The sequence below is a fragment of the Miniopterus schreibersii genome, assembly GCF_964146895.1.
Source record: "Miniopterus schreibersii genome assembly, chromosome: 6".
Classification (NCBI taxonomy): Eukaryota; Metazoa; Chordata; class Mammalia; order Chiroptera; family Miniopteridae; genus Miniopterus; species Miniopterus schreibersii.
In genome coordinates, this window is record NC_138107.1 from 42472821 (window position 1) to 42491967 (window position 19147).

Here is a 19147-nt window from a genome sequence, read left to right on the forward strand (position 1 = left end):
GGAATTCTATCTTTCTTTCCTTGAGACTGTTCTAAAAAAAATAACACGAATGCCCTGGCCTGGTAGCTCAGTTGGTTAAAGTGTCATCCCCATATACCAAGGTTGCTGTTCAATCCCTGATCAGGGCACATACAAGAATCAAACAATGAATGTATAAATAAGTGGAACAACAAATCAATGTTTCTCTTTTTTCCTCTCTCTAAAATCAATAAATAAAAGTTAAAAAAAAAATAACGTGAACCTGATTCTCCCCCAGAGAACTACCATCTAATAACTTTCTCATTAAGCCCATCAGTTAAATACTCTATGTAGCAAATATTCTGGGGTTAGTTCTGGGAAGCATATAAAAACAGGTCTTCAATCATTTTCTCAATAACGAAAGATGATTTAGATGACAACAAATAAACATCACATGTAAACCAACTACTGCGATTTCAGACAGGGAGGAGAGACTCTTGTAAGAGGCAGCCGGCCAAGGGCCCTCACCTCCTTCCCTGGCTCCTTCTCAGGCGCGGCCCCGGCCAGCTCCGCAGCCTGCTCGCTCTGCACGCTCTCCACCCCCGTCTGCCCGCAGGAGTGGTGCTCTTTCCTCTCCATCGCCTCCGGCACCTGCTCCTCTGTGCCAGAGTCCTCCCTTTCTATTTCCTCCTCCTGCAGGGAAATCAAACACAACATTAAATGCTCTGGGGAAGAAACATGAGGTGGGGAACCCCTGCAGTAAGCAGGCACCCACTCCTCACTGAGGGGAGTCTGCAAGGAGGGGACCAGCCAGGGAGGGTCTTAAACAGAAACTGAAAGCAGCACCACTAGTCATGGAGAAGTATCCTAAAGGACATTCTAGTGGGAAGAAGATAATTCTTCCTCATTTTTTCTAACACAAGGGAAACCAGACCTCCATAGTACCTGAGGCTGGAGGCCTTGATCAACAGAGACGCCACTCTCTGCACCTTCCTCACTGGCTTCTGCATCATTGTCCCTGTCCTCCAGAGACTGCTGCTCCTCCTCTTCTGAGCTTTCTTCTGAATGTTCGTCTGTATCTTTGTTTTGGTCACTAGCTCCTGTGTCCATCTCTTCCTCCCCCTCCCCCTTGTCATCTTCACTGGAGCCTTCCTCAGGCTCCTGTTGACCCTGATCTTCATTATGGTCAGCCTCAGTCTCTTCATTTATTTCCTCAGCCTCATGACCTGCTTCTTCAGTGTCCATTGGTTTTTCTTTAATTTCCAAAGGATTCTCTTCTGCATAGATTAAAAAAACAGAATTTTAAAAACAATATTACTTATGATAGGATGTAGTTACTCAAGTGTTTTGTTTTGTTACTTGAACCAGGAGTTGGCAAACTATGGCCTGTGGGCCTACTGTGGCCATCTACATGTTTCTGTAAATCAAGTTCTATTGGAATACAGCCATATCCATGCGCTTAGTTATGTGTTTACCCCATCCACTCCATTGCTCATGGCTCCTCTCTCACACTACAATAGCAGAACTGAGTACCTGTTACTTGCAGATATATTTATTACCTGACCCTTCACTGAAAAATGTTGCCTACCCCTAATATAAACCATATTTATATGTTACATACAGTTGGTTGGATAGTGTGTTTCTTTAATAAGTAATTCACTAAAAAATCCTAAAAGTCACCACAACAGGAACATTTTAGACCACAGATAGGAAATGAGAGTCTAATTTTCAATTATCACTGGGAATAATTGGTGGACATCATTTTATATCATATACAGAAAATACAACACATATTCAAATGGAAACAATGTTATATGAAAAAGTTATGTTTATTTAAAGTTATGTTTATTTATGTTTTTCTATATTTTGGAAACTTCAGAAATCAGTTACTTTGTTGGCAAATAATTCTTTAAAATAACAGCTCTTTAGTTTATATATGCAATAGCTTAAAATGAGCCTGGATGTTTTTTGGGGGAATAAGACTTATTACACTCTCAGTGGATTTTAATTTTCTTAATTCTGTACTTGCTTGCTTGTTGAATTAAAATCTGAAGTCAGATTCCAAAATTATAAGCTAATGAAATAGCCTCAGAAACAATAATTTATATATACTATGTTTAAAAACCAGAGATTCAGAGTCAAGAATGTTTGGGCATGAGGAAAACCTGTTTCAGTTCTTTAACCAAATGGTTCCAGTTAAGTAGCAAGTTCGCCAAGTTTATTTTTTAGTTATTATTATTTTTAAAAATATGTCTTTATTGATTTCCGAGAGAGATAGAAACATCAATGAGAGTCACTGATCGGCTGCCTCCTGCACGCCCCCTACTGGGGATCGAATGGCGATCTCCTGGATCATAGGTTTATTCTCAACCACAGAGCCATGCTGGCTGGGTGCAAGTTTATTTTAAAACATGGAAAATACATTTTACGAAAACCATATGCTCACCTCCTAGGTTTAACAGATATTAACATCTTGCCATATATGTGTCAAACTTCTGTCTCTTTAAGAAATGGTTCTGGATACAACTACCTCAGTTCTGGAGGCATTCGTCCTTTTTACTTCCTTAGATGGTATTATAACCTGAAGTTGTAGTGTGTTATTCCTTCCCATGCTTTTGTACATTTGATGTATCCATAAATAATGCATGAAACTGTTTCTTGTATTAAATTTTTAGATAAATGGTACCTTAGTCTTTTGTAACTTGCTATTTTTGTCCCAGTATAGTGGGGCTTTTTAAAAAATTTGATAACTTTACCAGATATGTAACTGATTCATTACGAAGAAGAGGGAGGCTAGCTCAGTTTCCATCTGGTTCCCCACCAGGATGGAGGCCACTATTATAGCAGCACCTCCTCCACAGTGCTTCCCTAGAGGAGTCACCTGGGTTGAACAATGGGTGCCAAAGGCACCAGATTATGGTTACATGCCGATTAATTTCTCTTGGCATTATTCAATTTCTTTCCCCATTATAATGACTTCATATTTCAGGCTTAACACAAAATATAAGCACAGCAGTCAATAACTGAAACATTTCCTTAAAAAGCTGAAACTAAGCTCCAAGAGAAGCCTGGGTGTACCCAGTGTTTCCATCAATCCATGGGATGGGCACAGTGATGGCTGTGGGGAGACAGGGCACCACCTAGGCACAGCAGCATTGAAACATAGGATGGAAATGACAGGAGAGAAGGAGAGAACTGCTGGTTTACAAGCTTCAAGTCTACTCAGAAGAGAAACACCACAAAGAACAAGCAATTTTTGCAAACTGGAACTGAGCTGACTAAACATTACTTATGACTTAGCCATGACATTGGCCTGAAGAGAAATCCGTTACTCTCGATTTTCAATGAGTACCTATTGGTCTCTTTAGGTTTTGAAAGACACACCTTCTCCTTCTTCATGGTCTGTATCCTCACCACTGTTCTTGTCTTCACTATCGAGGTTCAGATCGTCTGGGAGGTCCAAGGCCTCAGGCTCCGGCAGCGCTTCCTGACTGCCATGGTAAGGGTCCACCTCGTGCTCATCATATTCCCTCTTTGGACAGCAGGGAGAACAGGCAAAATAATAAAAATTAAAGAACTGTTGTTTCAAGTAGTATTCACATATAATTAACTGTAAGTAGTTATGCTGAGAGAATACAGTATTTCTGCCCTAACACTATCAGCACACATTATAGTTTTCCTCTATTTCTAGAATTTCCATTTTGGAACTCCAAACTTCTGTGCAGCTTCTCCACTGATAAGAGACACTGTGTTACTTGATCTCAAAGAAGAAACTGAAGTTTATGAGAATAAATAAAAGGACTGTAGGTTTTAGCTTCCAAACTACAATATGAGTCCAAACAGCATGAAAACCACCTCATTGGTAACCAAGTCAGATGTTTTATGTCCTGCTAAAAGGTTCTGTTACACATTTTTTTATGAGACAATAAGAAAACAACTGATGAAGAGGAAAAAAACGCCTTGAGATACCCTAAGGGCTGTGTGTTCATGCAGTGGCCATGGCCTAGAGTCCAGAGAGAGAATCTGTTCTCCCATTACCTCATCTATTTGTTCATTAATCTTGTCTTGGCCTTGTCCATCATCATCAGATTCGGCTTCTTCCTTCTTATCATGCTGTTTTTTATCTCTGTTTGACTTCCCAGAATCCAGGTTGTCATCTTTAGCAACAAGTCCACAATCTTCCTAAATGTCACAGGCAGAAAAAATAATCATCACTCTTGATCTAAGAAACTGCTGACACAGATCGACTCTACCTAATGTAGCTCTTATAGATGTATATAATTTCTGCCTGCTGGGCTACCCCCTGGAAGCATCCAGATGACAGGGCATTGTCAATGACCAGGAGAACAGTCTGGGTCTGCCCAGCCAGTAGCAGCAATAGCAGGTCTGTGAACAGCGGGCTGGGACAGGCTGAGCTGCTGCAGTGTCACACCCAGCCTGGGAGGTTCTGTTTGTTTGTTTTGTTAGTCTTCACCCAAGGACATTTCTTCTACTGACTCTTTAGAGAGATTGCAAAGGAGAGGGAGTAAGGCTGGAGGAGAGGGGGAGAGAGAAAGGCGGGGAGAGAGAAAGGCAGAGAGAGAAAGGGGGGGATCGATGTGAGAGAGGGACATCGATTGGTTGCCTCCTACATGTGCCATGACCAGGAACAGGGACTGAACCTGCAACCCAGGCCCATGTCCTTGGCCAGGAATCAAACCCCCGACCTGCTGAGTGGGGCCGCTGCTCTGAGCGAGTCACACCAGCCACAGCAAGCCTGGGACTTCTGAGGAGGAGCTGGAGAAGTTCCGTGGCCAACAGCAGAGTAAGAGTATGTGCGCTGTTTCCTTAACTTTCCTCCTTCATAACACACGGGATGCTCAGGTCAAGCTACTCTTAGCTCTGAATCAATGAGTAAGACACACAGGAGAGAAAGAAGAGAGAGAAGCAAGTGGAAAGGAAAGGAAGAGCAGTAAATGACAGGGAGCGGCGGTTGGGAAAATTGTCTCCCTCAACCTGGGAACTATGTGATGGGGGAACCTCTGAATTACCTCATCCATTCCTGGTCCCGTTTCTTCCGTTTTACTGTCGTCTTCCTCCTCATCTTCCTCGTCGTCATCATCACCCCAAAGCCTCTCATCCAGCTTGTCAGCTTCCTCACCGTTCAGCTCGCCCATCTGCTTATCCAGGTCTCCACCCTCGCTGTCTGATCTCTCATCCTCCTCTGAAAGGGAAGGCACTGGGCTTAGTTCAGCAGACGCCAAGCTGACCTAGTCCTTTGTGTGCGGGGGAGACAGGGACCCATACCTGGCAAGAGCCCAGCCTGGGACTTACTGCCTGCTTCTCTGGGGCACTCTACTGGCAGATGTCTTTAGATCTGCCACAGCTGCCCTACTGTTTTGCAAACTGTTTGAAGAAACAAGGAAGTCTGTAATGTGCTATGTTAACAGACCATTAGAAGGCTGGTAGAATAGGCGTCAGGATGTCTAGTTCTAGGGAAATATTCATTAGGGGACTCAGCAACCGCACTGGTTTTTGGTTTCTTATCTGTAAAATGACAGAACTGGACTATATGATTTCCAAAGTTCCTTCCCCATCCCCAATACTTCTATGATTTTATCCAACATCTAAAACTATTTGCATAGCTCAATTAATCAGAATTTTCTTGCCACTATCTTTGCTCAAGATCTGTGTCAAAAATTTGTCCTTATGCTGCTTAGGCAGGTGTATACACTTCTACTCTAAGGTCAGTTTGCATTTCTGCAAGCTCTTTACTTAGAATAAGACACTGTATCTCAAATTAAGCTTTGGACAGAAACTTAGGGCAAGAGCTGAATTATGGTACAAACACATGACAGATGTGCTATAAGAAATCATTCTAAAGTAATTTTTAATGATAAGGAAAATGTTCATAATAGGTTAAATTGTGCATGTCCTGTGAACATATGTATGCAATAAATGGAAAGAAACCAAAATTTATCAAGTGGTTTGGGTGGTAGGTCTAAAGGGTATCTTTTATTCCTGCATTTTTACTTCAAATTGTCTACTATTTTTGAGTTAAAAGCCCCGCTCTGTTAGCGATCATCTCCTTTCTCTTTCGAACTTCCCTGAAGCGCAGTACCCACTCACTGCACCTGGCACATGAGGCAGCAGGAAGAGCAGTCAATGTCTCTGTTTCCTCAGAGAAGAGTCTCCAGAGCTGACTACAGACCTCTGCCTTGAGGAGATGGTGATGGCACAGGCATAAGTGGGGATGTTTTCATTAGCAGTTATACAGAATAACCATTTGATCCAAAAGATTCTAATACGACAACAGGCTACTTACTGGGAACATGTAACTACCTGGCTAAAATAATTCTTTTTCAAAAGCAAGAATGCAGTGACAGACAGTCTCACACCTTGTTCTTCAAGCTCCCCATCGTGCATTTTCCCATCAAAATCTTCTGACATCTCAATGGCATTGTCCTCGCCCTTAATATCTGGTTTGGGGTCAGGATGCTCCTCATCCTTTTCTCGGCCCTTCTGAAACGTATCTTCTGCCTACGCCGAAAATCAGAGAAAACAAACAAACATTACTAATGTCTACTCAGTTCTAAATAGAGTACAAATACATATATAAGTGCCAAGGTTAATGGCATAAAGTTATCTCCGGGTAGAGAAAAGGGAGAACCAACACAGATAACCACACACAAGAATTTCTTATTCGCTGTAACATTTCTGTAGTTAATTTCCAGTTTTATTGAACTTGTGATTAGAGAATACAAATTCTGTTGAGGTTTCCTTCACATGAATTATTTTTAAAAAAAATCCAGACATATTTAAAAAGATGTATTCTTTGTAGGATAAAAAAAATTCATCACTCTTACTATACTGCCCGTATCTTTAATATGGTGTCACTTTGATCTCTCACAGACAGTAACACTGTGAATGCAACTCTGTTCACTGTTCCTTAAACTATACATTCCTATATACGCTACATGATATTTGGGGTGAAAGATTCATGTTTGTTATCTCTTTCATTACGGGTGAATTTTAAAAGTTCTTTTTAAAATATAAAAGTAATAAAATCTTATTAAAAGAATTCTAAGCACAACAGAAACAGTAAGTTTCCCACAGCATCACCATCTTCCAAAACTTCCAAAAAAATTACCACCACCAACATTCTGATGCATCTTTTATCCATGAATACATCACAAAGAGTAATATAAGTGTTACGTATCAATACCTGCCTCTCAACATCTTTTTAAATAAAAAAGGAATCATGCTTTACAAATTGTTTTGCAATCTGTTTTTTTAACTTAAAAAAATCTTTTAGATCTATTTCCATGTTGATACATATACATCTATCCCATTTTGTTTACTGATGTACCGTGTTGCTCTGCATATTTTCTTTGACCCTTATTAGCATTTCTATAAAAAAATGGAATTCCTAGGTCAAAGAAGATAAATAATTTAAAATTTATTAGATAGCGCCAAATTGTTTTTTTTATTCCTTGTAATTTTTTTTTGCATTGGGTTGTACTTTTCCTATTAGGCTTACTTTTTTACTCTAGTTTTTTTTCCATTAGAAAAGTACTGTGTGTTGAGTTAAATTTGAGAAATATAGAAAACCCAAAATAAGAACACACACACACATATATTAGACAAAGCTCCGCCATATAAACACTAGCACTATTCTTTGGGTTTTTTATTTCTTTCCAGTTTTTCCTTCAAAGAGTGAGAGAGAGGAGGTTTGAATTGGTTTGCTCCTTTATTTTTAATAGCTATAATCATACCCTAAATAGAAATTTATGGTCTGCTTTAGACTTAAAATATGTAAGTGATAAAAGAAATTCCATTACCTCTTCTTTCTTCAAGTCACAGTTGCTTAACATAAATGACTAACAGTAGTATGCATACAAACTACTCCCAAACGAGAGGCATTATAAAAAGCAACCTGACAGTCTAGTCCAAAGCATCTGAGTATTTCAAAAGCATTCTTGGTTCCAATAAAAACAGAATATAGATTACATTTTTTCAACATGTCTTAAGAACATGCATAAAGCTTACTAATAGCAAACACTGGCATTATTATTTAATGCAATTATCACTTAAAATAGCCAACCTTTTTATCCTTAAATGAACTACTACCAAATATACCCTCCAGAAAATCAGCAACTATCTTCCCATTAAAATTTTTAAATAATTTCCTCTCAAATTATAGCCATAAGCAGTGACTGAGTTGCAAAGTTCTTTTCTGTGATCTTTAAACTTTTCATTTACACCCACTTCCCAAGCCCCCCAGTATTCTTATTGGTTTTCAAACTGATCTGTGGACCTATGTCATTTATGCCTGTAATTTATTGAAAAGAAAGGGGAAAGGGAGCGGTCTTCTGTAAACTCTATACACATTTCAGGAATGTGAAAACGTACCTCTTCTTCATTTTCTATCTTGTCGCTCACATCCTTCACACCCTCACCTTCTCCAATTCCACCTCCCTCATAGTCATGAAACTCAGTTGCTCCCTCGCCTGGTGAATCTTCCATAAATTCTTTGGGCAGGCAAAATCCCTTGAACATAAAAGAATGAACAGTTAGGCACAAAAGCAATTTTTTAAAAAGGGATTTTCGGTCCTACCACACACAAAAATTTAAACAAATGCTTAATGCTTTTTCTAGCTAAGTATTTTAAATCTGATGGAAATACAGAAGGCCTTTGACCTTCTTTTCTTCCTTGGTGATAACAGTTACCATGCAGTTTCAAAGCTCAACATCAGATTTAATATATGAGGTTCTCACTTTGTAGGGGCCTCTGGTGTGTGGTAATTTGTCATTTTGCCAAGACAGAAATTTGAATGATGTATACTAGGGAGAGTATTTAAGAGCAAGTCATTGAAGGAGGGTAGACCTCTCAGTGTCTAAATCCCAAAGGAGTTTTTCTTTCTTATTTTCTTCTCAAATTAGTAAGCCTGAAGGGAGAGAGAGAAGACATGTAACCCTAAAGGCATAGCAACTTGAAGCAGATGCTCCTAAAATAAAATGTTAATTTTAATGTATTAAAAAATATGCCTTCCCCCAACTCTTAAAGTAAACCTGTCACTCTTGGGGAACATGCCACACCTGGCTGCAGCACCTGGCACAGCATGGGGACTAGAGTGAAGAGCAAGGCTAGACACAGTAATGTTCGGGAAGTGTTAACAAAACTGTGTTTCATGTTGGAAAATAGCTGAAAAGCAAAATCAACTACTTCAGTGTGTGGGACAAAAGTGAACAGGAAAAGAAGTAAAAGAAAATAGTGGGTCTCAATGAGAAATTTTAATTTTATCAGAAAATACGAGCTATCAATTTAACTGTCAAACTGAGAATAAAAATGTACTAAAAATAAGTTAAAAATAAGCTTCCAACTAAGGAATTAAGATCCAAGACCAGCAAACACTGACTGTGACTTAGTTACAAAGAAACAGCTTTCTGTGGATTAAGTGCTATAATTGCAACCTAGATCTATTATCTTAGCACCATGTCCAACATACTTTCAAGGTCCCTCAGCACTACTGAGAAAGGATATAAATATAACTTGGACATAAAAAAATTAAAGGAAAGGCAAACTCACTTTCAGGACATGTATTCTTAGAAAGTCGACTGAAAACACATTTTGGTTAACTTACCTAATTTTCCCATTGAGCTACATTAATTTAAAATAAATATATTTAGATGTAGACAGAATAAGCACACAGGAAAGATTCAGATGTCCTTGTGCAGGACACACCATTACAGTAGCTATAGCTGGGACAGCCACTAAGCTCCCATCACTTTGTTATATCAGCTTATATCAGAACCACTTCCACCCCCACCCAATGCACACACAAGTCAGACAGGCCAAAATCATTCTAGAACCTGTCAGACCAGAACACTGGTAACAAGTAGACACACACAGCTAACCCAAATCTCAGGGCACCCTCACCACACACTGTCCTACTGCCGTTTGCATGCAGTATGACCACCAAGAAGTGATGGAATGTGAGACTGGCTCAGTGCTCATCAGATAGAGGGGGCAGATCTGAGATGCATTCATTTATTACTCAACAAATACACATTTATCCTCTAGAAACAAGGAATGGGCTTGCCTTCCATTCTCTGACCCTTTCCAGTACTCCAGATACTCAGAACTAAGAACTCTAGACTGTTTACAAGAAGCCTAGACCCCACCTTCAGTTTGTAAATTTCTATTTCCCTCAAGTGAATCTTATCTGCACTGTACTTAGATTTGGAGAAAATCTTGGAATACTAAAGGAATAAAAACAAAACCAAACATATATAATTCAATTCAATTTGGTTATCACAAAAATGCTCAGGAGTATAGGCAGACCTCATTTTACACATGAGGAAACCAAGGCTCAGAGAGGTTAAGTGACTAACTGAAGAACTGGATACCCTGTGATTACAGTGCCTACCATGCAGCGTCAAATTTGGCTGTCTCCTACTGGTATAGGGGCTGGATAAATGAATGGATGAATGGATGAATGAATGAATGAATGAACGAACAAATGAATGACTTCCCTATTAAAGAAAAATGCTCTACCTAACATTAAGACCCCATTATCATTTCATAATTACATATGAATGATTAAGTGAAAACTTAGTAGCCTTAAGGATTCACCTCTCCTGGAAGTCTAGCTTGAAGTTACCTGAAGATGACTTCAAACTGGGGACAGGGAGAGAAGGGTATGAAAAGCAGCAGCCTTAGACAGCCTCTAGAGTCAAGGGAGCTCATCAGTGGGGGCTCTGTAGATTGCAAGACTATAGTGGAAACAGGGTTATTAAAAGGGTGCCAGACAACTCCTTAATCCATGGGGAGAGCAAATCACCTCCTATTTGTGAAGGTCCAAAATAAAAGCCCGTCAAACCAAACACTGATGGATATGGAATGTATCAGCTGCCCACACTGCTCCACGTAAGTAGTCCTTACCTTCTGGGCAAGCTCTGTGAAGACCTGGGTAAGCACGGAGAGCAGCTTTGCAGTGCTCCGATGAGTTGCCAAAGACATGGTCAGGAAGAAGAGGACAAGGTCCGAGTACCTGGAGAGCATGGGCATCAGGCGCACCAACAAGCAGCAGGACTGGCTGAAAAACTGTGGGGAAAGCAGATCAGAAGGCTTGCTGACACTGCTAAAGGGGTACCGGGTTTCCCTTGGAGTGATAAAAACGGTAATGAAAATGTTCTGGGAGTAGATAGCAACGATGGTTGTATAACACTGTGAATTCAATGTACTAAATGTCACTACTGGTAAGGTTTATTATGTATTTTTAACACACACACCTGTTCACTGAGATTTCTTCCTCACAAAAGTACACTTTAAATTCTCAGTCACTTAAGTCTCATTTAACAAAGTTGTTGTTTTTTAAATAATGTTTATAAACAAATTCCACTGGGAATCACAGTAGGCACTGGAGGCAATAATACAAAATAACATAGTGTCCTACCAAAAAAAGTTGCCTGTTAGGACTTACGGATTCGACAACTTCCTCTGCTGCCTTACTGTGAAAGGACTGTTATTTGCAGAGCATGGTGATTAAGCCTTAGTTGATGGCATCAACATCACCATTAACAAATACTCAGGGGAATGTGGTGAGGATATATAAGAATACCGAGACAATGGACATACTGGACTGCTAGCACTTTTGTACCTATGATCTTACAACTGTAACCCTCAGCTAGCAAGCCCTAGGCTTTTCAAAGTTTGTCAATGGTGTTTACATCTATAAAGAAATACAATTCCTAGTGATTTTGCTGCAGGAGCCTGCTTTAGGACTGCCCACATAAAGCGAGGCAAAACCCACTGCCTTTGATCAGCCCACTTCCGACAGCAAGAAGTGTGTAAAGAACAGTTGGTTACCGTGTGCTTTGCTGCTGTGCCATCCTCACCGCACGATTTCAGTCTCTCCAACAGCTCAGAGACAGCAGAGATTATTTTCTGCACATGCAAAGTGCTCACATCGGCCCACAGTTCTTCCTCTAAGAGTTTTGTTAGATGTCCCGACTGCAGTCTCTCAGAGCCTGCTGCCTCTTTCATTCCCAGAAAAGAATGACATGAGTAATAGAACATAAACCGTTTTCATCTCCATTCATCCAGTAATCATTTCAAACACCTGTCCTTAAATATTTAGTCACAAAAATAAATCATCAAATTAAAAAATGAAATCAAGTATGAAACTAATTTTTGCCTCATTTCAGACATACCATCCTCTTCTTGTGGCCTTGGCTGGTCAGTGTTCTCATCTGTCTTTTTACTGCTCCTTTCTGCTAAGTTCTGGATGGCATACAAGATGGATCGAATGGCAGTTTCCATTTTCTCTGCAAAGTCTTCCACAAACCCTTCATCCAACATTTGGTTTCCTATTAAGTAACATGATACAAACAAGCAAACAAAAAACCCGTTTGCTTCAGGAAACCACTGGCAACCCTCACTTGTTATTTTATTTTATTTTAACTAATTAATTAATTAATTAATTAATTTATTTATATATATATATATTTTAAAATATATCTTTATTGATTTCAGAGAGAGGAAGGGAGAGATAGAAACATCAATGATGAGAGTCATTGATCGGCTGCCTCCTGCACGCCTCTGACTGAGGATCGAGCCACAGCCTAGGCATGTGCCCTGACTGGGAATAGAATCATCATCTCCTGGATCCTAGGCCGACGCTCCACCGCTCAGCCACGCCCAGCTGGGCCTCACTTGTTACTTTAACAAGTGGCCACTTGTAAGCACCTACTATGGGTTAGTCACTGTGCCAAGCTGTGTTGGATACAAAGATGAATGAGACACAGTCCTTGCCTAAACAAACCTGCAAGTTTATCGTCTTGTGTTAAAACAATTTTGCAGTAAGAATGTCAAAAACATGAAAATAACAGTTTAGATGGTGTGTATAAACACTACCTTAGTTCAAAGACCACCTTAGCTTTCCAGTCTAAGGGAGAACTATCTGTAACAGCTGAGGGAGCCTGTGGCGTCTCTATACGTGTACTACAAAGAAAGTGATACGATGGCAATCCAAAGGCAAGGAACTGGAACAAACGTAGCAAAAGTTAAGAACTGTGGGTTACAACCACACCATTCTGCCTTAGAGCCCTGGACAGGTATGTCTAGAATGAACAATATGTGTCTTTAAGATAATCTAGACTTCATCTATAAGACATCATTCCTGTGCTGGGCTTTTACTCCCTTATTTAACAGTCCTTACCTCCTTGGCTGCCTGACGTGAGTAGATGTGTCTTCCAGGGCGTAAAGTCATCTGTGGCTTTACTGATTTCTCCTCTGATATATTTCAGGCTCTCAACTAATGCCATTTGTTGGTCTGTTTGCTCAACCTCCATCCCTGGAAGAATGAACAAGGACTCTAGGCCTTGCAGGTGAGCTGACACCTGGGACAGGCAAGTCAGCCCAGAAGAGCAAACTTCAAAATCTTTCCTGCAACAACAGAAATGCCACAATGTTGAAAGGAAAGGGCTACCCAGCCACCCCCAGTGCTCCCTCCAATCACTAAAATGGAAGTAGGGCAAAACTCGCTGTATCTGAAGATTTAGTTACACATATATCACACAGCACTATGCCTGTCCACTGAAAAATGGAGGACTGAAGCCTAAGCCCTTTCATAATTTTAGCCCATCACTCAACTCTGAGCAAGTACCCAAGCACACAGAGAAAGAGCAGAGGCATAGGCACACTCACCAAGAATAAAAGAGAGTCTCACAAGACTGCTGCCTAATTCTGTCAACATCAGCTTTCACTGTTTTAATGGTCTTCAGCATCTCTGTTAATCTTGAAGTTGACTGTTGCCAAAGCTGGTCCTGTTTCCGCATCCGGCAACCAGAGGGAAGCTGATTTCCGGGTACTGGGGATGGGTAGCTCAGCTCTGATGGGATGAGGTCTGGCACTGCTCTAGAAAACTGTCCCATGGTGAGCTCTGGTCCTTCAAGGTAGAGGGCAGAAGGCTGACCCTGTGTCTGGGCATCACCTTGGCCTGGAGCTGACCCTGCACTGGGGCAGCACTGCAGGAGGCAGGAGACCTGCTCAAGCAGGATCTGGCTCTGCATGGCCAGGTGCTGCAGCCTCTCCGTCCACTGCTGCACACCATCCTGAGGGGGGAAGGCCACAGGGTAGAGCAGTGGCCCCATCAGCCTGCTGTGAATCTCCTGCACACAGCTGAGGAGGTTCCTGTGCAGAAAAAGTCATGGGAAAAACATGTGGTACCTTAAACTGTGTCACTGTGTTGTTTTTAACAGTAAGTTCATTCATTTCTGAAGCAAGCATGGGCTTTTTCATATATTCAAAAAAGACGATCCCTCCAATAGGTAAGAAGTCTATTAAAATGCCTTGCAAAGCACTCAGACACATCCTCAGTCTTTCAGAAGTATCAAAACTCACTGCTTATCACCTGCTCCCTTACAGCCCTCTCACATGCAACAGCCACACAAATACAGTGACTTCAACCATTTGTGTGGAGCAGAAAATAGCTGAAATTGAAGTGATTAGTCTGGAAATACTACTTCTCAACACTCAACAGATGATGATACACTTTCCAACTGTCCTCATCTTTTGAATATCTATTTCCACTGAGGAGCATCCACATATGGCTGAGCAAACTGAAACTTTGTGATCCAAAAAGCCTAACACACTGAAGCAAATCAAATCTGATCTGGGCTGAGACTGGGATGCCCCAATACCATAAACACAGCCCTGTCTCTTAGCCCGCAGGGACTGTCAACCACATCTGCCCTCATTCCAGGCTCAGGTGTAGTACAGCCATGGCAATACTGACTGACTGGCTCAGCTCTGAACTCATCTTCCAGGCCCCTTTCTCCTAAGAGGTGTTGTCAGAATCAGGAGGCAGAAGCATATCACCAAAAGCCAGGAGAAACCCCACCTGTCTTTTAGGGCCTCAAATTCCATTTCATAACTGAGAGCAGCATATGCAGCAACTCTGAGCTGACCCATGTAATTCTTCCTACCCTGGCCACAAACCCAGCTAGCCCGCTGGTACCTGAGGAGGATCCACTGCTCAGTCAGCGTGGTCAGGGAGCGCCGCTGTCGGATAAGCATCTTCATCAAATGTGCTGAGAAACCTTTACACCGCTCGATGTTGCCCACACCCATTTCCTGGCAGGGGGAGAAGGAAAGCGTGCTGAAAGTGCTGCTGGTAAACTCCAGGGAAGAATATTAGATCAGCTTTGGATGTGCTGCACTCTAGAGGCAGGCGCCACATTGACCTTTTTGAGCACTGCTTCTCAAATTATGCCCCCACAGATAATTTGATATTCCATGAACAGAAACTAGGTTTAACACCAAAACTGAATATTAGTGGTCTTTTCTCAATTGGTAAGGGGGAAAAAGCTGAAGGCGGCATTCTGAATTTGAAGCTTATGTTTCATAATTTTTCTTATGCCTTTGGCCCTGCTGGCAAATGTAACAGAATTTATAAGATGCTCTCTGCTTAAGCACAAAATTACATTGATTTGCACTGTAAATTTAATGATGTTCTGCAAAAAGCTCAGCCACTGCCAGCAATGGGCTGTTATTACTTGACAAGTTCTGAAAACACTGCCCTGGGATGAACAGAGCTGGAGCTCTCCCTGGGCCCCTGCAATTCTGACGGTCTATCATTCTAACCTTAGCAGGGGCTGCTAGGGCTGCACTTAGTCTGGCGTGCCGCGCAAGAGACCGATAAAAATACTTCTGGCATCCATCCCACGAGGACGAGATTTCTGTAATCAGCCTGAAAAAAAAATAAAACATGATTTACTTAATTAAATCACTGCTCCCACCCTCAGATCCCAAAGATTCAGAGATTGAAGAATCTGAATATTTATTTCTGTGAGGCACTCATCAGATCCTTTATGCAAAAGATGTATTATATACTTTGCAGAGAAAGCACAGTGGGGAAATAAATTATGACCATATGGTTTCCTTAATTAACAAAAACTTTATAACCGTTTTGGCAGTGGAGGCTAGAGATCATAAATCCTGATGCCTACAAGAGCCAAGCAAATAACACATGATTCAGGAGAGCCAAGCACAAAGTGATACATGGCAATGACAGCTGACCTCCACATGGGAGAACAGGGATTGTTATGGACCATAGTGAACTGGAAAGCATGTATCCTGTCAAAAGGAGGGAGCTGTAGTCAACTTTTGACCACATGGGAAAGCTAGCCCGACTGTTCAAATTTTCTGAAAAAACTGATAATCCAGAACGCTTATGCAAAATTTGTATTTTTTACAATGTTGTGTTGAATCTGAATTTAAAGCACCAGGAAGGCTACTGAGCAAACTAAACACAAAGGTATGCCATACCTAGTTCATGCAAATCATTTACAACAACCTTGCGATAGTTAACAGAGGCAGCTCTGTCTCAAAGTTTATAGGCTCTCAAATTCAAGAATATATTACAATTTATAAGAAGTTTATATATGTGAAACAGCCAAAACTGTGGCTATCCTCTCACATTTTCACTTGTATATTCAAATGAAGTAAGGAGACCTCAGGAAAATCCAAGGGCCAAAACAATGAGAGACACAAATACAAGGAGGAAAGAGAAGGAAAAGGGAGAAAAAATTAACACTTACTGAATGCTCACCAGATCCTGAGCCAGACACTTTTCTAAATGCTATCTTTAGAGCAATGCTAGGAGAGAGGTATTCCTCCACACTTTGGCAAATGAGGACATGGAGGCTTAAATGACTGGCTCCACTTATAATTTAAAAAACAAACCTAGAGTCAGCCTCCTGAGTGCTGCTGACTATAGACAATGCACTCCGGAGATCCAACGGGTGAAGATGAAGCATCTCTTGAGGGTTTTTTGAACGGGCCCAGGCAAGACCTTTGCGATATGACAAACCTAAGAAATAAAATAGCATGTGTTTAAGTACAGAAGCTTGGGAGACAATGGATGTGCCATACCCTCCTCCTGCCCCCCAATGTCATTTCTACTCAAAGTCAAGTCCTCAGAAAAACATCACCCAAGGAGCCTGTTAGAAAGCAGATGCTCAGGCCCTGACCCACACCCACCAAAACAGAATCTACTTCTGCATTTTAACAAGATTCCCTGAGTGACTGGTACATGCACCAAAGTTTGAGAAGTACTGCTCTCTAAGCTATGCTGGAAGAGTGGGTGCAGTACAACATATGGTGATGAAAATAAACATGATTTCTGAGAAACCTCATTACAAAACTGTGAAAGTATTTGGGAATCACAAACGGTTCATCACGGTATTTCGTATGTATGTGACGGAAACTCTTGAGTGGCATTTCAAAACCTTGCCTGCCACTTTCTATTTCCCACTGTCTCCACTGTTTCTAGGAAGGTCCTCCAAATACCCATGTTGTTTTTCTCCCTAAAAGCTGGTGATTATACTTCACTGAGATTATATTTACCAGTTTTTGCAAGGTGCTTAAAGAGGTCTGCCAATGCTCGCTGCTTCTGCATGAGAATGTGCTTGGCTTCTGACCGCTGCTTCTCCTTCTCTGCAGAGGGCTCCACCTTTAAGCTCTGCAGCTCACTCACAGAGGAAATTACTTCACCTGAGGAGAAAACGGGGAAATATGGAAATCCCAAGGACTTATTAATGTGTTAAAATTATCCAAGACCAAGGACATTTTGGGAAATGAGGTCAGGAGTCATTTATTTTTATATCCTGGATAACAACAGAAAAATAAAAATACATGGAATTTTATATTCCTCAACAAACAACTCAAAAGTATTTATTCTTTTTTTTAGTGGTTTTGTAATCAATTTTACAAACACCGCTGTTGAACACCGTGTGCAGTGATTTATACTAGGAATATAAATCATCTAAGGTACATTTCCTGTAAATATGATATATACTGGACTACTACTGGGTACTTGGTAGATATTCCTTCAATCTGCACAACTCCAGAAGCTCTTATTTGTAGCTGTTCAGAGAGGTCTGTCACTTTCTGAGGGTCATTCAGCTAAAGAGTGGACTTGATGACAGGACTTGAACCCTGCCTTAACCAACTCCAAAGCCCAAATTCTTTCTCCAGCACCATGTTGCCTTCCTGAATATCCTGAGGTACCTATTACAGGTACCTGCCATGGGCAATGTTTGGGCTGACTATCCCCCTGAAACTCATGCTGAAGTCCTAACCCCCAGCACTTCAGAATGTGACTATCTTTGGAGATGGGGCCTTTAAAAAGGTAATTAAGGTAAAATAAGGTCATATGGGTGGGCCCTTATCTAATCTGAGTGGTGTCCTTAGAAAAGATTAGGACACAGATATACACTGGGAAGACTATGTGAAGACACAGTGAGAAAACAGCCATCTATAATGCCAAGGAGAGAGGACTCAGAAGCCAAACATTTTGTTCTTGTTGTTTAAGCCATTCAATAGGTGGCACTTTGTTAATGCAGCCCTAACAGATAAATACAAGCAGTCTGGTCTTTCAGATGACAGCCAGTGCATCACATGCATTACACTGGCTTCGTAGGGGAATTAGGAGAGAATGCTTTGCATCATACAGAGTGGGTGCCCCTTCCAGAAGATGCACATGGGGCCTGTATTCATTTACCCTTATCACCAGGCTCAGAGAGAAAGGTTATCTTGAGCAATAATATTAGGCTATTACTCTAACAAGTTATCAAAATAAGGAGCCCCTGGAGATTGAACCATAACCTAATTAAAAAAGGACCAGCCCCACTCTGACACTGCATGCACTGGGGGAAGGAGGGAAGGGCTGCCAAGAGCCCAAACCGCCTATTAAGTGCTGGATATGTCCCTATAGCCGTTGGTGTTATACTACTGAGCAAATTGGGCTCTCAACTCCCCTGAGCAAAAGTGGTCAGGAAGATGGTACTACTACACTGCTTTGAAGTGAAGAAAGCAAGAGGACTGTGGATGAATCTTCTTTTTCCTTTAACCCAGGAGACAGTATTTTGAGAGGCGGGGACGGCTTCAAGACTCTGGGAACTCCATCTCCATGCCCCTCTACTTATGGCCCCAACCAACAGGAGGTGAAACAGACAATGGTGTAACAGCACTAGTTTAGATGAGAGGATAAGATGAAATTTATGATGAAGGTTTGTGTAATTTCAGTTGGCTCCTATGTCTGGGCTCTGCTGGTTTTTAGCTCACCTGTCTATTCAATTACCTGCTCAACACTATTCACGATGTCAAAAAAGGACATAGGTGAAAAATTCTCAGCCCTCCTGG

The 19147-nt window shown here is 41.2% G+C and overlaps 1 protein-coding gene across 1 annotated transcript in view; it reads right to left on the reverse strand.

The window, feature by feature from the left end:
- Nucleotides 1-19147, reverse strand: part of MDN1 (midasin AAA ATPase 1) — a 131757-nt gene that overhangs the window by 12827 nt on the left and 99783 nt on the right. Inside the window, exons 75-90 of the mRNA XM_081139934.1 lie at nucleotides 17351-17497; nucleotides 16688-16814; nucleotides 15587-15692; nucleotides 14961-15076; nucleotides 13649-14134; nucleotides 13161-13387; nucleotides 12154-12309; nucleotides 11810-11979; nucleotides 10883-11044; nucleotides 8350-8487; nucleotides 6336-6477; nucleotides 4989-5161; nucleotides 3997-4140; nucleotides 3343-3490; nucleotides 904-1235; nucleotides 487-651 (exon numbers count right to left, since the gene is read on the reverse strand). Of these exons, the coding sequence (XP_080996060.1) occupies nucleotides 487-651; nucleotides 904-1235; nucleotides 3343-3490; nucleotides 3997-4140; nucleotides 4989-5161; nucleotides 6336-6477; nucleotides 8350-8487; nucleotides 10883-11044; nucleotides 11810-11979; nucleotides 12154-12309; nucleotides 13161-13387; nucleotides 13649-14134; nucleotides 14961-15076; nucleotides 15587-15692; nucleotides 16688-16814; nucleotides 17351-17497 (2939 nt within the window). The remainder of the gene's footprint in view (nucleotides 1-486; nucleotides 652-903; nucleotides 1236-3342; nucleotides 3491-3996; nucleotides 4141-4988; nucleotides 5162-6335; nucleotides 6478-8349; nucleotides 8488-10882; nucleotides 11045-11809; nucleotides 11980-12153; nucleotides 12310-13160; nucleotides 13388-13648; nucleotides 14135-14960; nucleotides 15077-15586; nucleotides 15693-16687; nucleotides 16815-17350; nucleotides 17498-19147) is intronic.